General features: G+C 39.0%; 2 protein-coding genes across 2 annotated transcripts in view; both read right to left on the bottom strand.

Annotated features, from left to right (window-relative positions):
• Positions 1 to 21,033, bottom strand: part of LOC307001012 (uncharacterized protein) — a 573,545-nt gene that overhangs the window by 530,902 nt on the left and 21,610 nt on the right. The window lies entirely within an intron of this gene.
• LOC307003409 (uncharacterized protein) lies at positions 16,819 to 19,074 on the bottom strand. The gene is made up of 4 exons (XM_079621768.1): positions 18,301 to 19,074; positions 18,038 to 18,193; positions 17,814 to 17,906; positions 16,819 to 17,690 (listed from the first exon to the last, which is right to left on the bottom strand). The coding sequence occupies exons 1-4, from the start codon at positions 19,048 to 19,050 to the stop codon at positions 17,373 to 17,375; spliced, it is 1,317 nt and encodes a 438-aa protein (XP_079477894.1). The 5' UTR covers positions 19,051 to 19,074; the 3' UTR covers positions 16,819 to 17,372.

Genomic DNA, 21,033 nt, shown 5'->3' with positions numbered 1-21,033 from the left:
ACACTTAGAGAGACATAATCTCTTTGAACCCCTTCAATCTGGTTTTCGTACATACCACAGCACAGAAACAGCTCTATTAAAAGTACTAAATGATCTCCTTCTGGCTTCTGATTCTGGTGCATGTAGTATTCTGGTTCTCCTTGACCTCAGTGCAGCATTTGACACTGTGTGCCACCCTACACTTATCTCACGATTGTCTGAAATAGGCATCACGGGTGCGGCACTTCAGTGGTTGACCTCGTATCTATGTGATAGACAGCAATTTGTTAAGATAGGTAAGAATCGCTCACGCTCTGTGCCTGTTTCTCACGGTGTGCCCCAAGGCTCTGTTCTTGGTCCGCTTCTATTTCTGATCTACTTGCTACCGTTAGACCAGATCATCAGACGGCATGGTCTCAACTTTCATAGCTACGCTGATGATATTCAAATCTACTTCACGTTCAATCCCAACTCATCTTTTCCACCCTCTTCAGTTACCTCCTGCCTCCACGAACTTAAAACATGGATGTCCTCTAACTTTTTACAGCTTAATGCTGGTAAAACGGAAATCCTGTTGATTAACCCTAGATCACAGAGTTCACCCGGACATGACATTTTTATTGATATAGATGGTATCGAGATTAGGCCTTCAAAAACTGTTCGGAATCTGGGAATTTTGTTCGACCCCACGCTCAGCTTTCACTCACACATTAGTCAAATCTTGCTTCTTTCACCTGCGGAATATTGTTCGTATTCGCCCCTCTCTTACCTTTATAGATGCGGAAATTGTTATTCATGCTTTCATCACTTCCAGACTGGACTTCTGTAACTCATTATACAGCGGACTACCCACCAAAGCAATACACCGCCTTCAAATGGTACAAAACTCTGCTGCACGAGCCCTCACATATAATAAAAAATCTGCCCACATCACTCCTATCCTTCACCAACTGCACTGGCTTTCTGTAATAAACCGCATCCAATTCAAACTGTTAATCCTAGTGTATAAAGCCTTACATGGCCCGGCACCCAAATACCTTGTTGATTTGGTACAGCCATACGTTCCAACTCGGGCCCTTAGGTCCAGCACTGAAAACCTACTTGTGGTACCCCGGGTCAGACTCTCTACGGTGGGCGGTAGGGCTTTTAGTGTTGTTGGCCCTAAGCTTTGGAATAAGCTGCCCCTGAATCTTCGTGCCACTGACAACATCCGGACCTTCAAAAAACTACTCAAAACTCATTTTTTCAAGCTTGCCCAATAAATAAGTAGGCTTATCCTCAACACCGTTTTCTTTGTTCTCCACTTTCTTAGCTTTATTTGCTACATACTCTATCGTAATTGTATACTTTGGGTAAATAGTACAATGTGTTTTTCTTTGATTCTTGTCAATTAGTTTCATGCTTGTTTCCATCTGTTTGTCTGTAATAAGCAGATGGCTTTTGTATCTGTTTGCTTGCTGTTTGTTTGCTATTTGTATTGCATTGTGAAGCGACCTTGGGTTCTTGAAAGGCGCTATATAAAATAAACATATTATTATTATTATTATTACTAAGATGTTAATTCTCACTCATTCAGAGTTTAATTGTCAATCAAAAGTGTTACGTTACCACCACAGTGAAACAACTAGAGGTGGGCAGATCGATACTAATATCGATAATATCGATACCAACGTTGGTATTCTATTGATTGATACCAACGTGAAAATATCGATACTTAAGTTTAAGTTTCTCTCGTTTTGCGACCTGGCCGTGTTTGTCAAAATGCTGCTGCTGTCACAGAGCAGAGCAAGCTCTCAAGAGTGCAGCTCGTGCTCGACACTGCTCTCCCCCCCCCTCTCCTGTGTTGTACCGTCACGTGACTCACCACTAGCGCTACCACCAGCAGTCAGGCGCGCGCGCCGCTCAGCCGCGCATTTCTAACCAACAGCAGTCAGTCAGAGGCGGAGAATGGCAGCAGAGAGAAAGAGGAGCGTTGTGACTGTATTTTCAGGCCGAAAATGAGACAACAGCGACTTGTACCATTTGTAGAAAGTCTTTAAAATACAGTGGCAATACAAGTAATTTGTACAAACATATGAAAGATCACGGACCAGAAAATGCAGAGCTGCAGAAACGGAGAGAGGAGGAGAAACGTTATTTTGTAAAAAAAGGAGAATTTGTTTTACATTTTTTTATATTTATTGTGAAGTAAAACTTTGTGACTGTTTATTTAAGAAAAAAAATCCCGAAAAGGAGTGCACTAAAGAGGAGAATTTTTTTTGTTAACATGCTACTTGAAAAGATAATTTGTTTTTACATTTTTTATATTTGTGAAGTAATCATTTTGTAACTTTGTTTATTTAAATAAAACAGAAGTAACCAAAAGTTGTTTCGGAACAAAAGCTTTTGTAGTACTGATTAATAACCCAAAATGCAAATCACAAAAACAAATTAAAAGTCATGAAAATTAATTTAGATTTAGGTTGAATTAAGGTCAACCTTAATTATTAAAAAGTATCGGTATTGGTATCGATATCGGCGATACTGGCACTGTATTTACTTGGTATCGGATCCAAATCCAGCGGTATCGCACACCTCTAGAAACAACAGCAACAATGACTAATTTATTTCTAACACAAGCATAACCAAAAATAACAGAGCTACACTGTCTTGTAGAAACACAGAGATATCACAAATTAGAACATGCATCTCAACAATGGTGGGAATATTTAAAAAAAATGTATTCATGCAGCAGAGCATGCTGGGAGTTTTATACTATCCTGGTACCCAGCATGCATTGCGACATGAAACCTTTGATCATCACCATTGTTGAGATTCATACGCTGATTGTTGATGTCTGTGTGTGCCTGAGTTAAGCAGGAGGTAATACATTTTTAATGCACTATATAATTTTAAAAATCTCCAGATGACCTGATTACAGAAATATTGCTGGATTTCATGTTGTAGATTATCATATATATGGTATTAAACCCATAAATTCATTGCTTACATACAAAATATATCAACAACTCATGAATGATTATGAGATCATCACAACACCAATAACACCTGATCAACTTCCCCTTGACTTTTTCTTGCTATCCACCTTTTTCCTGGTTAGCGAATTTACCCATGACGCATAGCGGATTTGAACCGGAAGCCGGTTGTCCTTTTCCGGTTCGAAGCTTGTGTACGTTTGATAGCTTGTAGCTTACTAGCTTGTTTGCTCGCCGGTGTTTCTCCATGGATGAAGCACAGATGGACAAAAAACGGAGGTGGATTCACACCAGGGATGTTTTAACTAGTCGCGACGACAGTACCGTAACAGTCCCTCATCCATCCCTTATGACGGAGTGGCTAGATGACATGAAGCAATGGCCCGATGTTAGCTACATCGACGTTGTTAATTACCTTTTATTTTCTGAAGGGGTTGATGGCGAAGAATTGCGGAATTACAAAAGCACAGAAGCATATACTTACTTGCACAGTAACAAAATAGGTACAGTATTGTTGAAGAAGCACAGCGGCTTTATATTTTTGAAAGCAGCAGTAGAGCCCAGTCAGAGTGTCAATAATGCTAAACATACAGCATGGGTAATGCTGAGGGAAAATGGAGTCATTGAGACAGTCGGGTGCTCTTGTATTGCCGGGTTAGGGAAGTCATGTAGCCATGCAGCAGCTATTCTATGGAAGGTAAAAATAATCTACATATGCACAGCACTTGTAATATACTTTTACACTTGTAATTTAATAAACTGCTTTCATGCTAACATGCTTACTGTCTTTGTTAATAGCAATGTTAATAGTAAGTGGATAAATAACCAAGACAGTGTTGATGCCATCATTTGCAGGTGCAAAATGCAGTGATTGGTGGAAAGACAGGGCTTGCGTGTACAGATGAGCAGCGCAGGTGGAATGCAGGGACATCAAAGAACCTTGAGCCTAAACGTCTGAGTCAGATTAACTTCAGGCACCACAAAGCAGAACAGCAATACAGTGTTAACTGTAGGGTTGTAGCTAGTCAAAGACTCCCAAATACACCACATCATGTGTCACACAAAGACTTCAGAGACAGTGTGGACAAATCCACTCTCCACCCACTTTTTGTCCTGAAGAACACATTATTAGGGAAGTGTTATAATGCCTCACCATCAGCAGAACAACCTAGCACTAGTTACAGTGCAGTTGATGACACGATTCTTCAGCCACATCAGATACACAATAATGAGCTTAGCTGTAACCCATGCAAGGCATTCTACCAGGCATATGTTGAAGTTAGTGATAATCAAGCAGCTCAATTAGAATTAGAAACCAGAGAGCAAAGTGCCTCTGATTTGTGGCACAATTGTAGAAAAATTAGACTTACAGCAAGTTCTGCAAAAAAGGTTCCCGTCCATGCAACCACAAGCAGTGACAAATTTCTATGTGAGCACATATACCCCTCATTTCGTGGTAACTATGCGACTAACTATGGAAAAGCAAATGAATATAGAGCTTGCCAAGAGCTAAAAGAAGAGGGCATGAGCATTACGCATAGGGGCACTGTTGTAAGTGTCCAAGAACCATGGCTCTCTGCCAGTCCTGATGGGGTCATTGACTCATGTGTGCTACTGGAAGTAAAATGTCCAGTGCCAACCCAGCCCTCACTTACTGTACAGCTTACTCAGAAATGCAGTGATATCAAACTAGTAGATGGAGGGCTGCAATTGCAGAAAACTGGCAGTAGGGGATATTACATGCAAATACAGCTTACAATGTTTTGCACAGGTCTAAAATCTGCTAAACTTTTGATCTGGACACCCAAAGAGCATGTTTCCCTTACAGTGCAGTACGATGAGGCATTTGTGACGGAGCAAGTCAATCGATTGCGAGGTTTTTATTTCTCACGTATGCTACCTCGGCTTGTAGATGAATATGCTGCAGGACGGTTTAAGCTAAATAAAAGATACATTGAGGTAATGGACAAGGTTCAGTGAACATCTGCACATGACCATAAATGTGTGCCATACATTAAGAGAATCTGAGATAATTGGGACACACCTTTAGACTGTGTGAAGTAAACATTCTTTCAGTGTTAAGCAAAAACATGCTGCCAGTCTTAATTTTTGTATAAAAAAATACGCAATGTGATTCCAACCATATACAAGTAGTTTAATATATATATATACAGTATAATACAAGTTTGTATGTTAAAAAATGCACACATATTCACATGCCATACAACACAAATGTTCACATACACTTTACACGTTTTGTAGTGTTTTTGTATCATCTCATTTCACGTTTTTGTATCATTTCAGTTGATGTCATATATATATATATATATATATAATATTGTATATACATGAATAACATATTTAATTATTAAGCTTTGTTAGGCTTATATACAGATCAGTTTCAGGTTGACACTTGTAGTTCTAAAAGTTAAGTTGCACAACTTACTCACCCTCTAGTTGTTTCAAACCTGTATGCATTTCTTTCTTCTGCTGAACACAAAGGAAGATATTTTGAAGAATGTCAGTAACCAGACAGTTAACTGGAACCATTGACTTCCATAGTAGGAAAAAAAAAAATACTATGGAAGTCAATGGTTCCAGTTAACTGTTTGGTTACTGACATTCTTCAAAATATCTTCCTTTGTGTTCAGCAGAAGAAAGAAATGCATACAGGTTTGAAACAACATGAGGGTGAGTAAACAATGACAGAATTTTCTTTTTAAAGTGAACTATCCCTTGAAGGTAATGTTTATGTATGTTTAATGTATGCCGTAGTTTGAAGTTGTTTTTGAATTTTGTGTTTTCTTTAAAAACAATGTAATATGGCACTAAAAATGTTTAGTTTTTGAGCGATATTGTAAGCAATAAAAATGTTACTATTTCAGAAAATTAAACTAGCAATAAAACAAAAGTAACTCTTATCTGATTACTAAATCGATAGCTGCAGCCCTAATTTCGAATAAGATCCTCCCTCAGATTAACAAGAGCAGCACACACTCTTAGAATCTTGTCAATCTTAGGAGCCATAGTGATCGGAACAACCTGGGACAGTATTTTGTAAACTTTCAAACGGCGAATTGCTCTTTACATTTATTACATTACATTTATTCATTTAGCAGACGCTTTTATCCAAAGCGACTTACAAATGAGAAACAATAGAAGCAATTAAACTAGCAGTAGGACAACAGTATGTAAGTGCTATAACCCTTCACAGTACAAAAAGTTTTTTTTTTTTTTTTTTTTTTTTTTTGTAGAACAGAAAAGAAAGTGTTAGTGTTAGTAGTACTGGATCAAGTGCTCAAGTGCTGCCGAAAAAGATACGTCTTCAGCAGTTTCTTAAAGATGGCTACAGACTCAGCAGCTCTGGCTGAGTTAGGCAGACCATTCCACCAGCAGGGAACAGTCATGGTGAAGGTCCGAGAGAGAGATTTCGTGCCTCTATGAGATGGCACCACCAGACGCCGCTCACTTGCAGAGCGTAAGTTTCTGGACGGCACATAAGTCTGAATTAATGAGTTCAGGTACAGGGGAGCAGTGCCAGTGGTTGTTCTGTAGGCAAACGTCAGTGTCTTGAATTTGATGCGAGCGGCAACCGGCAACCAGTGCAATTTCGTGAGGAGAGGAGTGACGTGTGCTCTCTTTGGCTCGTTGAAGACCACTCTAGCTGCAGCATTCTGGATCAGTTGCAGAGGTTTGACAGTGCAAGCTGGGAGACCAGCCAGGAGAGCATTACAATAGTCCAATCTGGAAAGAACAAGCGCCTGAACAAGGAGTTGTGTAGCATGCTCTGATAGGAAGGGCCTGATCCTTCGGATGTTGTACAAGGCAAATCTGCATGACCGGGCAGTGCTAGCGATGTGGTCTGTGAAATTCAATTGGTCATCAATTACAACTCCAAGGTTCCTGGCTGATCTTGAAGGAGTTATGGATGACGAGCCTAGCTGGATGGTGAAGTTGTGATTAAGTGCTGGGTTAGCCGGGATTACAAGTAGCTCTGTCTTCGCAAGGTTTAGTTGAAGGTGGTGGTCCTTCATCCAGCCAGAAATGTCTGTCAGGCAGGCTGAGATGCGAGCGGCTACCGTCGGATCATCAGGCTGGAATGAGAGGTAGAGTTGTGTGTCATCAGCGTAGCAGTGGTAGGAAAAGCCATGTTTTTGAATCACAGATCCTAGTGATGTCATGTAGATGGAGAAGAGAAGTGGTCCAAGCACTGAGCCCTGAGGCACACCAGTGGCTAGATGTTGGGTCTTAGACACCTCACCCCTCCACGACACCCTAAAGGACCTACCCGAGAGATAAGACTTGAACCACTGGAGTGCAGTTCCCGAGATGCCCTTCATCTTTAGGATAGACAGGAGGATCTGGTGGTTAACTGTGTCAAAGGCAGCAGACAGATCCAGCAGGATGAGAACTGAGGACTTGGAAGCTGCCCTTGCCAATCTCAGAGCTTCAATTACTGAGAGCAGAGCAGTCTCAGTCGAGTGTCCCCTTTTGAAGCCAGACTGATTGTTGTCCAATAGGTTGTTCTGCGTAAGAAAGGAGGAGATCTGGTTGAAAACAACTCGTTCAAGTGTTTTTGCGACGAATGGAAGAAGGGATACCGGTCTGTAATTCTCTAGATGTGCTGGATTTAGAGTGGGTTTCTTAAGCAGTGGGGTTACCCGAGCCTGCTTGAAAGCTGTGGGAAATGTGCCAGTGTGAAGAGATGTGTTTATGATGTGTGTGAGTGTGGGTATAACAGAAGTAGAAATAGCTTGAAGTAGGTTAGTGGGAATAGGATCAAGCGGACAGGTAGTAGGGCGATTGGAAAGGAGGAGTTTGGAGACTTCGGTCTCTGAAAGCAAGGAGAAAGAGGGTAGGATGTGTGTGTTAGCTGGTAAACTGTGTGTGTTAATTTGTGGATTAGTAAATTGGCCGCTGATGGTGGTAGTTTTGTTTATGAAGAATGTGGCAAAATCATCAGCTGTTTGGGTTGATGAAGGAGGAGGAGGAGGAGGGTTAAGAAGGGAGGAGAAGGTTTTGAAAAGCATGCGAGAGTCAGAAGAATTGTTAATTTTGTTGTGATAGTAAGTCATTTTAGCAGTAGATATGTTAGCAGAGAAGGAAGAGAGGAGGGATTGATAAAGACCAAGGTCAGTATGATCTTTGGATTTGCGCCACTTCCTCTCTGCACCCCTGAGTAAAACACACTAAACAATACAAAGTTTCCTAGCAACAAAGAACCGCGCTCAAATTGAATGAGAAAAGTAAACACTCACACACTGAAGTTCTCTCTTGCTGTTCGACTGCTTCTTCTGACTACTTCTACTGACTAGCTGGCTATAAATGCTTAACTGGCTTATGACCACGCCCCGCAGCGAAACTCAAGTCACGACCCAAACAAATGCCACGTGCGCTCGCGTTTTGCCCGAGTAAAACACACTAAACAATACAAAATCTTTCAACATGAATTCTCACATGTGCAATTCGTCTAGTACTTGTCACCTGTTCCTCTGTTAGCTGTCCACGCTTTTTTGTGAAAGAAGGCATTACCAACTTCACCTTTCTCTCAAACAGCAAGTCTTTTATGGTAAAGCCTCTATCTGCCATGACCTCATCTCCAGGCATTAAGTAGTCCAATATGCCTGAATCCATAGTGATAAATTTGTCACTGCATCGCCCTCCATATGCTGAAGAAATGAACATAATTAGTCCACATGGGGCAACAGCTACCAGGTATTTCACAGTGTTATGTGAATAATAATGGCTGTATGTTTCTCCTCCGGAATCAAGGTTTTTGGGTTTCTGTAAAAGGCTTTCACTGCAGTCTATAACACATGTTGTACCTGGAAAATTCCTCTTGAAGGCTGCAGGCATGGTTGCCTGAATAGTTTCTCTTGGAAGCCATGGAATTAGAGGTCGGAAAACTTCCTCCAGTTTGTCAATCCAATATGAGATTATCTTGCTAGCCATGCTCAGTGATACATGAAACTGTCTGCTTAGATCACCTATTACACGGTTTGTTTTTAATTTCATAAGTGTTATGAGAACTTGGTCTCGAACAGGCATTGTAAATGAATTACTGGCATGTCCTTCCAGTGATGATACAAGAATGTCAAATGTTTCTAGATTCAGACCAGTGTAGAGCAAAGCATCCGCATTACTTTGAAGCAAAAAGTAGGCAATGTCATCACACTGAGTCATCTTATCCTGCACATCTTTTCTGCTGGCTGCCTTGCAGTAATCATGATCTTGTCGGGCAGGGTCCTCCCACTGTGTATGGACTGAGTGCAACTGTTGGTGAATGGGAGTTGCAGAACTTGAGTTGCTGATCTGGTCTGAAGCAGCTGAGGACTGGCCCGCTGAGCAGTCTAACCAAAACAAAAGTATTGCCAAAGTTACACAGTAGTAAAGTAAACACTAGAAGTACAACATGTCATAATTGAACAGTAAATGTATGCTTTGTATTAATTATCTAAAACTGAAAAGGTAACTATAGCAAATAAAGCTCTCAAATAATTGTAGTGGCTTACAAGTAGGCTATAATATTTGCCTTTTGAAATGTAGTGGAGTAGAAGAACGTATAGGGATGATCTGATAATGAGTGAAACACATGACGAATGAAACAGCAAATTTCTCTGAGCTCATACACGTTAAGTTAAAAGTAAGGTTTGGCTTAACGTTACGTCATTTCAGTTTCCAGCCCAACGTTACATAACCAGTATTTATATAACTTGCTGCATAAAACATGGAATAACTGTAAAGCTACAGTTTAACTTACTGCCTTCGAAGTCTTCGTTGCTGCTGCTAGCCGTTTCCGACACATTTAGCCGGACTAGCTTTCTCCTCGTCTTCGGAGGTGGTCGGTCGTAGCCCAGAAAAAGTTCCGGATCAGGATGCAGTTCGGTTGGCTTTTTTTGTAAGAAATGAAAAGAGCAAACATACACTCTCTTTGGAGGGTTTTTTAGTTTCAAAGCTGCAAGCCACGCTGTTTTACGTTCCTCATTCCTTGGCATGGAGTGCAAAGCATAGGGCGATGGACACGGACACTTTCTTCGAAGTTGCTGATGTTCGAAGCAAGACGTTTCCAACAAAATATTCAATTTTCTTGAATTGTTATGGCAGCCAACAACGGCACAAGTTGATCCTGAGCTCATGTTAACAACATTTAAACAACTTATTCTGATATTAATGGCACTAACAACTTAGTTTGTTATCAAGTTCGAACGCTAGCACGTAGAGGTTAGCCGCTGAACAGGAAACACAATACCGGAAAGCGGAAGTAGGTAATCGCCCATTGGTTGCTGGAGAAAGAGGTGGATAACAAATGTGCTTTAAAAACTCACTGTTACAACAGTCAGAGAGAGATGATTGGACTAAGTTTTAAAGTCAAGGTACAAGAGACCAACTAAAGCAAATACTGATCTCCATCAAGGTGACAACAAACTTTATTATTAACTAAATCCCTGTTCATTCTCAACAAGAACTTGAAATAAATAATGTTAAACTGGTTTCACACTCAGTGTGGCTGGAAGTCAGTTGTAGTTCTTGTGTTTCTCTTTTTTCTGTTCTTGTTTCTCTGTCCTTCAGTGATTCTGCTTATCAGGTGTTCATCAGTGTCTCAATTCACTCACTTCTTTTCATTCAAGTGGACTATATTAGTGAACTAGGCAATAGTGAATGAGGGTATAGGGTGTGATTGGGAAAACAGCCTCTGAGTGTCGACTTTGAGCGCTGTTAATTCACAGTATATTCCAGTAGGTATGTTCCTGTATATTACTGTTTTAATGGAAAATGGTATGATATTGTAAGAATTTGGGCTTTTTCTACAGTAAGGGCTAACAGTGTAGGTACGTCTGGGGTTCCTAACTCCATTAGGAATATCTTTTGATCTGAAAGATGGATTATGCTGATTTTGGGCTCTTTTTAATCATGAGCTCCTGCTGTAAATATCGATGTGTCATTTTTCATGATCGATGTATATTTCATGAAGATACGAGTAAAAAGGCCAAGTCTAAGCTACCGTACTTGGCTACGTGCTTCTGTGGATTTTTGTGTGTTTTAGAACTCCATATATCTTTAGTTCTGAGTGATGTATTCTGTTGAGTTTGAACTCATTTTAATCATAAGCATCTGCTGTAAATAATGATGTGTCATTTTCCACAATCGGATCATGTTTAATGAAGTTACGAGCAGAAATGTGTCTAAAATTCAACATATGGGTCTCTTGAGGGACAAAACCTCGCTCAAGTTTAATAAAAAGCCCAAAACAATTATGCTTGTTGTATTCTACTCATTGAGACCTTTCAAATGACGTATGCCACAGGCATATCTGAGCTGTATGATTTTTTTTTTACATTTTGCAGTATGTAGTACAAAAAAGTATCTAATAAATTCAGATTTTTTTTCTTCTATTTATCAGCAAATAACTCAGCACTACTTGGGAGTTAAACAAATTGGCTACATTCAGGGTAGATTTCAGACTCTAAGCTTTCAAATGACACCGATTTTAAGTTGATCAAGGTAGTAGTTTTGAAAAATATGAATATTATATTTTTGCACCCAGGTGGCGCCTGCTTAGCCTGGGTTTCCCCATACTGCCTTTGCGCAGCGCGATTTTATTCACGCTGAAAGGCAGTCTGGAGACCATGGACCAGATTTTCGCCTCGTTTAGGGAACCAATCACAGAACGGGGAGGGAGCAGCAAGACGATGACGACATGCGACACAACTAAGCAGTTTGTTTATATCTATGGATTCAACATGGCAGCAGACGCGATTCACGCGAAGCTACCTTTTGATGCAGCCTTAGATATAGTAGTAGTTTAGAACGCAAGTTTATTTTGAAAAAAGAGCAGCTTTTGGCGTCTCTACATACGTCGTCTGGTATAATGGAAACGATTGGCTATGAGCTACGTACAGGCGCATTTGATAGACATTCTTAGCACCCAATAAACGGCGCCGGGCATTCGTAAACCACGCCTCAAATACGAGAAAATGCACATGTGGTTCCCAGACCCAAGTCTCAACGAGAATTGGGTCTGGCGTTAGCCAGGCTAGCGCCTGCTAGCGGTACACTCCATTTTAAGAGGGATTACTCAGCACTCGTTAAGAGTTTACCAAAGTGATCATTTAAAAGCTGAGAGTCTAAGCTTTAAAATGATACCTATTTTGTGTTGTTCCATTCAGTGGTTGCTTAGTAATTTGATTATGAATCTTGCCGTCCTTCGGGTTTAAGGGGTTAAATTGATATACTTTAACATACATGTGATGTCTACAGGAGATTTTTAAATTATGTTTTCATGCCTGTGTTCTAAACACATTTTGTCTGCAATTAATAAATATACAAAAAACGACAAAACATCTATAAACATCAACATGATCAAACAATTTTTTTATTTTAACTGGGTTGTTTAGAGTTCATAGCAAGTTTAAATTTAACTGTTAGTGAATTTGAGCTTAATGCGGGCATATTATCAGTAAAAAGTAATCATTAAAAAATGTGAAATTAAAAAAATCTGCCAAATATATATATGTGATTCATAACCCACTAATGTTGTGCACTAGAGGGAGCCACAGGACTGCAAATTCTTCAAGATCTGAGTTTAAAGGTGCTAGATGTATTTTTTTTTTCACTCTACTAAAGCATAAAATTAGCATAATGTGTTTATAAAGCTTGGAAGAGCCAGGACATTTTTTAAATATAACTCGGATTGTATTCATATGAAAGAAGAAAGTCATATACACCTAGGATGATTTGAGGGTGAGTAAATCATTGGCTAATTAATATTTTTGGGTGAACTAACCCTTTAATAGCCTTAAAACAGCGGAGATGATCGTGGACTTCAGGAGAAACGCCCCAGCATCATTCCCACTCACCATCATGAACAGCATGAGTCTTTCAGGCTCCTGGCCAGCACCATCTCTCAGGACCTGAAGGAGGAGTTCCACATAGACTCTATTGTCAAAAAGCAATGTAGTTCCCTCACCAGCTGAAGAAGTTCAACCTGCCACAGGAGCTGCTGAAACAATTCTGCTCTGCAGTCACTGAATCCTCAGCACTTCTATAACCGTCTGGTTCAGCTCAGCTATCAGATCTCAGAAGACTACAGCGGATCGTCTGCTGAGCGAATCACTGGTACACCTTCCCCACTATCCAAGAACTGTCCTCATCCAGAGTGAGTAAATAGCAGAATCTTTAGGGGCTTTCAACCGGAGGAACCTTTTCATATTTCATAGAACTATTGGCGGAAGTACCCGGATTGTGGCGTGTTCGTACCACAAGAACTAGGAACTATCCTTTTGGAGGAACTCATTTACTTTTAGTCGGTCTAAACCAGCACTAAAGGAACTATCCGTGACCTTAATGTACGCTGATTGGCCGAAAATGGCACCCTTCATTTTTAAAAAAAAAGGCTGTGTAAACACAGTTTATAGTCTATATATTTACTCCAGAAACTTACTTGACAAACATGGAAAACTGTGATAGATGGACCTTTTAACCTTTACGCTGAGGAGAAAATCCAACGCAACTTTGAGCAAAACATGTTTGTCTTTCTGCTCAGCTAGCAGACAGACTGGCTAAACCAACCGTCTGCTTGCCATCTCACGTCACTGACTCCAATAAAGTACCAGACAAATACTTGTTGTAGGGTGCTGCCCCTTTAAGGACGTTGTTCTGTGTGCACATGTGATCGCCTAGGTAGAAAAAAAAAGAACTGAACTGAACCGAACTGTGAGAAAGCCATGTTGATGCTCATGCCGATTTTCTAATATTCTATAACAATTCAGATAAAACCTTAATAGTCTAAACTATATATTCCCAGCGTGGTGAGTAACATTTTGGTTGTTATAAGTGTATTGATAAAACTATGTAGATCACTATTTGCGATTAGCGCCTAAACGCCTAATGCTATATCAGTTTGTTTGTTTGATATTTATAGTTTAAATTTCCTATTGAAATATTCATGCAATATATTTTGTATTTATTAGTTAAACAGAGTTACGTGTTGTAATACAGTGATTGTTTATAGAAATCTGCATTGACAGTTGTATCAAACATATGTGATAGTTTCATGCTAATATATCACATGTGATATTTGCTGTACCGGTAGGGTTGCCACCTTCAGTGTGGCAAAATAAGGGACTAAAACGGCATTTTCCAAAAGATGGGCAAAAATCTTACACTAAACCATGTCAAATTATCCATATCCATGAACGTAAGAAATGTGGGTCTTTTATAAAGTGAATTTTACAAAAATATATAATAACTCCTCCTAAAACTATAAATCCTAAAAAAAAACTATTATGTTGTTTCAGAATGACATTTTGTTGAAACAACACAAGTGTGACTTTTTCCCCCCACACTAACCTAAAAAACAGATATTATTAAATTTATTTAATTTTTTTTGTAGATCTAGAAAGTGTTGTCAACCGTGCAAAGTCTCACGCCATTTGGACAAAGATATTTATTTATTTCAGCAAACGTCATTTGGGGTCAGAGACCCGAACAGCGCACGAGGGGTTAAAAACGTGCAGGTTTACCGCGCATGTTCACGAGACTCAGTCGCTATAGAAACAAAGACGCTAAAATGCAATCACGCAATGAGCTTCTCTACTACGAAATTGATTTCTTTATATTTGCTATTAGTATTATCCATACTGCAAAATCCTTATGTTTTTATTCAACTATATGTGGGCCTAATGTAAAATACGGGACAAATCGCGTCCCTTATTGATTTGATACGGGACGCATCATCTTACTTGTAAATACGGGATGATTCCGTATTTTAAGGGACGGGTGGCAACCCTACACTCAAAAAAATATTTAACCCCAAAAGTTAAAACTTATGTATTTCAATTACATGTCAATTTTCCATCCAATTTAATCACATAAATCCAACCTAAAAGTCAACATTTTATTTAAGCTTCACCATCATGTTCAGTTGACGTGAATGAATTAAATAAGTGTTATGTGAACTGATGAACTGTGATTTAAGATTGTGTATTAAATAAACTTTACTTATTTCAAATACATTGTTGTTACTTGCTTTATATAGCTATCTTATACTACCTTAATTCTATTGAATAAATGGTCAAAATCATGTTCAATTTTCAAACATTTATTGTGTGCAAAAGTCAAAAGAAATATCCAGTCTGACAAAAGAAAATCCAACATTATCCAGCACTTTACAAATCAATGCAACTATTTTAGTTGTATGCATCCTCCCAAACTGGTTATTACTCACCCCAACACACACATTTTCAAGGTAAAACTAAATATTTTCCAATTATTCAATTTTTTTTTTTTTCAATTTGTGCTTTCTTCTGATCTGCAAATTTAAACATGAATGCAATTGGTACCTATCTTCCTAAATATTTGTAGAAAAAATAAACAAATGCAATTGGTACCCATCTTCAGAAATATTTGTAGAAAAAATAAACAAATGCAATTGGTACCCATCTTCAGAAATATTTGTAGAAAAAAATAAACAAATGCAATTGGTACCCATCTTCAGAAATATTTGTAGAAAAAATAAACAAATGCAATTGGTACCCATCTTCAGAAATATTTGTAGAAAAAATAAACAAATGCAATTGGTACCCATCTTCAGAAATATTTGTAGAAAAAATAAACAAATGCAATTGGTACCTATCTTCAGAAATATTTGTAGAAAAAATAAACAAATGCAATTGGTACCCATCTTCAGAAATATTTGTAGAAAAAACAAATAAATGCAATTGGTACCCATCTTCAGAAATATTTGTAGAAAAAATAAACAAATGCAATTGGTACCCATCTTCAGAAATATTTGTAGAAAAAATAAACAAATGCAATTGGTACCTATCTTCAGAAATATTTGTAGAACAAATAAACAATCAGGACACATCAGAAAAAAAAAAGAAAAAAAAAATTAAACACAAAAGGGAAGTAACTTTAAAAGGTTTTTGACTTTTCAAAATGTAAATTCTGTCAGTAATGACTCTCCCTCATGTTGTTCCCCAAAAGACTTTCCTTCATCTTCAGAACACAAATTAAGATATTTTTGATGAAATCTAAAAGCTGTCTCACTCCGCCATAGACTTCTAGGTAATCGATATCTGCCATCCCAGAAAAGTTAGTAAAGACCAATAGAAAATGGTCCAATAAAATAGTCCAAGTGACTACAGTGGCTCAACCTTAAGTTTATCAAGTGACAAGAATACTTTTTGTGTGAAAAAAAAAAAAAAATACCGACTTTATTCAACTATTCAGTGTGGGCTTCTGATGCGAGTTCACGAGAGCGCCACGACGCACGCGCGAGAACTGAGAAGATGACACAGATGGGTATTGATGTAGTGTTTAAAATGGTTCTAAAGTCTGCATTTCCTGGATGTCCGAATCGTGTGAAAGAAACTAATGAGAAAACGTAAAAGTGCCTTACCAGTTACCAATGCTGCAAATTTAATGGCTTACCTTTCACACTTTCACATAAAATGATTGTGAGTGTCATCTTCTCAGTTCTCACGCATGCGTCGTGGCGCTTTCGTGAACTCACTCAGAGGCCCACACAGAAAAAAATTAATAGTTGAATAAAGTTGGTATTTTTGTCTTTCTTTGCGCACAAAAAGTATTCTCGTCGCTTGATAAACTCAAGGTTAAGCTACTGTAGTCACTTGGACTATTTTAAACATTGTCTTTACTAACTTTTCTGGGATGGCAGATATCGATTACCTAGAAGCCTATGGCGGAGTGAGACAGCTCTCAGATATTGTCAAAAATATCTTAATTTGTGTTCTGAAGATGAAGGAAAGTCTTACGGGGCTGGAACAACATGAAGGAGAGTAATTACTCACAGAATTTACATTTTTTGGGTGAACTAACCCTTCTTTTTTTTCCTTTTTTTACATTAAACAGGTTTTCAACACTTTTTACATATAACAAGGTTTCAACAAAAACTTTTTTTTTTTTACATAACACGTTTTCACATTTCAACATTCAGACCAGAACGAAGTGTCCTACTCACTGCCTCAGCTGCCTGATCAAGCTATCCGTGGAGTATGCTGCATACCTAAAGAAGATCTCCCCCAAGAATCTCCAATCTTAGTTTTGGTGGTGGAATAATTAGCATTCCACTGTTGCTGAACTCTGTCTCAGCTCTCTGAAGCTGAATTTCAGCAGAACACAGGAACTAAACCTGAGGCCAAGAACTATAACAGTCTCTGCACTGCTGCAAAACGAGTCATCAGATAAGTTCCTGGACTGAGTCAATAGCAGAAGGGCTAACATCTCTCGTGTCAAGAGTATCAGAGCTACAAAAGCAGGAATGGTGCATTATGTGCAGTCTCTTGCATGCTGAAGTTAGTGTCATCGGTCCGTAGAAAATTTCCTTTCAGGGCATCCCTGTCTTAAAACTTGTCCAGTTGTTGGAAACATCTAGGCAAGAAGTGAATGTCCTATTCACTGAAACATTTTAATTTTAAGTGCCTGAACCTTTGGGGAAAGCTTGCTGCCATCCAAATTCATCAGTACCTTTTGAAAAAACTCAAAAGTGAATTTGAGACTCTGAGGGTAGCTCAAGTTGAGAGCGTAGATCAGTCCGAACAGCATTACCAATCCAAAGGAAACACTCTTTAAGTGCTGTAGCAGCTGCACACCCTCTATCACTACTCCAACATCATCTGGCTCGTCCTCAGCACCAGCACCTTCTTTATGGATCACAAAAAGCCCCAGAGTGGTCTCAGAAATTCCTCTCTCAGCTTCTTCAGAATTGCAGTCCTAAGCCAAAACAAAAAACAATATTTTTTTTTATAATTAACACCTTGTTCAGTTTCACTGAAATATTGGTAACATACAGGCTGGCAATATGTTTAGGTTATTACAAAAATTACATATACAAACCTCAAATTCTTTGACGAGTGTTGTAATGTCCTCATTGAGGTACACACACAGACTTTTTATGACACAGTCTCGTTTGATGTGTATGTCATCACACTGAAAATTATGACAATATAAAAAACACTGATAATAGTATATTTTTTATATATATATGATTATATAAATTTTATATATACAATATTTGTAATTAGCTTTAGTTTAAAAAAATTAAATGCAGTTTACCACACCTTGTCTGCAATTGCCATAATGTGAGATATCTTCTGTCCAGAAGCGCCACCTTTGCTGCTGAAAACCTTGTGTAGATTAACAGCGTATCTGTCCAGCTGCCCCAAGAACTTTGACAGAAGTGGTACAGTTGTTATTCGCATGAATTCTGCATTTATCTGAAGAAAAAAAAGGAAAATAAAGATGGGCATGAAATATAGGCATACTGTGGAGGAATTTATAGTAATTTACAATTTATTATTGTGTAAATATCAATAACACTTACTTCATTTACTGTGAACAGTGCAGGCCACCTGGTTTGTAAATCAGACGCAATTGCCAAGTCTTCAACCAACTCTTGTCGTCTATAGGAGAAGGTCAATTGCATTTTTTCCTTAATGACTGCCTCATTATTTTTTTTCTTCACTTCAGTTAAGAGAGCAATTCTTTCCTTCTCCATGCTCTCTGCCGTTTCTCCTTTTGGGAGGCAAGGAAGGAAATTTACCTCCGCTTTTCTTGGCTTTTTTATGTTTGATGCTGCTTTACCCTGACCTTTACGCTTGTTCCTAAGTGAATTCACAGAGATTTCAGGGTGTCCAATCTTGCTGAGTTTAGACCTAAAATTAGACATCTTAATCTTTAGATAATGTTTCCACCCTTGATGGCCAGTGTGAGTTCCTTTTTCCCTCAAGCAAGGATGTGCATTTATCAGGGCTTCAGCTGCCTGATCAAGCTGAGTATCAGTGGGGTAAGCTGCATACCTAAAAATCTCCTCAGCCATGCCTTCAAGAATGTCCGATCTTAATTTTGGTGGTGGAATAAGTAGCATTCCACTGTTGCTGAACTCTGTGTCAGCTCTTTGAAGCTGAATTTCAGCAGAACATGAAAAGTGAGGAACTACAAAAACCTGAGGCCAAGAACTGGTTCGTGACTCTGGAGACGTAACTATGACAGTCTCAGCGCTGCTGCAAAACGAGTCATCAGATAAATTGACTTCCTGGACAGAGTCAATAGCACATGTGTTAACATCTCTCATGTCAGGATTATCAAAGCTACAGGTTGAACCGGGTGAAGGAACAGGAATGGTGGAGCAGGCAGGTGCATCAGGTGCAGTCTCTTGCATGCTGGAGTCATCAGTTGAAAGAAAAATCAGTTTCAGGGTATCCCTGTCTTCAATTTGACTGGTTGACATGAGATTCATGTATTCATTTCCAAAGTCCTTATCTTTGTACTGGAGCCTGAACTTTTGCTTCACCCCAAAAACAGTCATTATTTCAAGGACAAGGTCATCTACAGACTTTGGGATTCCTGTCTTAAGTGCAAGTTTCCTTGCATCGTCATCCCCACCAAAAGCAATCCTCAGAATGGCCGGACTTGACATGTTTCTCTACTTTTCTAAAAGAGGAAACAAAGCAGAAAAAAACATACATCAGTAATAAAAATGTTAGCATTGTTACTCATATTAAATAAAAACACTTAATAAACATTTTACCTTAGATGAGGATGTGCCTCTTCAGGGTTACCATTCGTCTTCCTCCTACCATATAATCATACAGTGGATAAGCATCAGTTAGCTGTTCAAGATCAACCAGGGCAACCTCTCTATCAGGAGAAACAGTCAACTGAAAAGCTCTAAAATGTTCTTGATACCATGCACACAGTATCTTCACAACAAAATTCAAACTGCTCTTGACGATGCACAGTTGAAGAATTTCGGCAAACTCTGGCAAGCCACCAGCTGACCCAAATGAAATGAGCATACCAGTTCTATAATTGATCCCATTGTTTGTGACATTTTTTGCAAGATGGACCTCATTAATTCCTGGATATTTCTGCCTCAAACCTGCTACTACTTCCTTGTTTAAGACATCCACAGGAAGTGTGGAGACACGTGTAACTTCTAGTGTGGAATTCTTAAGCCTACAGGAATGGATTTGATAAGCAATCATTTGCTGGTGTTTGGCAGCCAGTGTGAGCATTATGTTTCTGAAACAATTTGTGTGGCGAGCAACTTTCTTAAAGAAACTATGTTTCGCCTCAAATCTCATAGTCCACTGCCCAACAAGAGGTCCAAAAGATTTAATCAATTGCGGATAGTGTTCTACATAATGATGTTTTGGTAAAAGTCGTGCTGGAAAAAGTTCAACAAATCTGTGTCTGTGCTCTGTAATTTTGCTGTTTAAGTAGGCTATCGTTTCTTCGTTATGAATGGGGGCGACAGCAAGCTCAACTATTTCTTTCAAATCAAGAAGTACAAGCCAGCCTGGCTCAGACTCTGGTATCAAGTCTCCAATAATGAATGGAAGCAATCTCAGTAAATTCCAATTTTCATGTGCATTACCTCCAATGGTCCTCTTTGAGGCATATGCACATGGAATAATGTGAGGTCTATTGGTTCTATCACCCCACTTATAGGGAAAGTTCAAGATCAATGTGTTCAGAGTATCAAGAGATAGATACTTTTTGGAAACAAATTCTCTTAAACAGAGTGCAAGTTCCACTGGCACAATGCCCTCAAACAGGTCATGCACAATATCAGGAGGGTAGCCTTGAGTTACATGAAAGTGAGATAATTTCTCTGTTAACACACACCCCCTTTTTACTCCACAAATTATGGCAGAGTTTTCCTTTGCAGATGTAACATGTGCGTCATGAATTTCCTTTGTTCTAAGGGCAAAATCCCCAGTTTGAACAGATTCAGCCTGGATCTCCAACCTCTTCCCTACACAAAACCTGCAAAAGTACTCGCCAGAGAAGCTTTCTATAAAGCCTGCTAAACCGTGGGCCCCTAGATTATCTGCAATGACAGACTGGACTGTACCTTTCACAAACCGTCCAAGTTCTGGAACATAAACACCATGACTCTCTAAAGTAATCAATTCCTGTAAAAGGGGCTCTAAAATTGTGTTATATCCATATGATTTTACATGTTCACTCTTGCATAAAACTGCCAAATAGATAGATGAAAGTGTTGAATTGCTTCCAGGTGGCAAGTTATTCAAAATCCAATAGACCCCAC

The sequence above is a fragment of the Phoxinus phoxinus genome, assembly GCF_949152265.1.
Source record: "Phoxinus phoxinus genome assembly, chromosome: 1".
In the NCBI taxonomy this organism is placed as follows: domain Eukaryota; kingdom Metazoa; phylum Chordata; class Actinopteri; order Cypriniformes; family Leuciscidae; genus Phoxinus; species Phoxinus phoxinus.
Note: the sequence above shows the minus strand (reverse complement) of the source record. Positions and strands in the feature narration are given on the sequence as shown.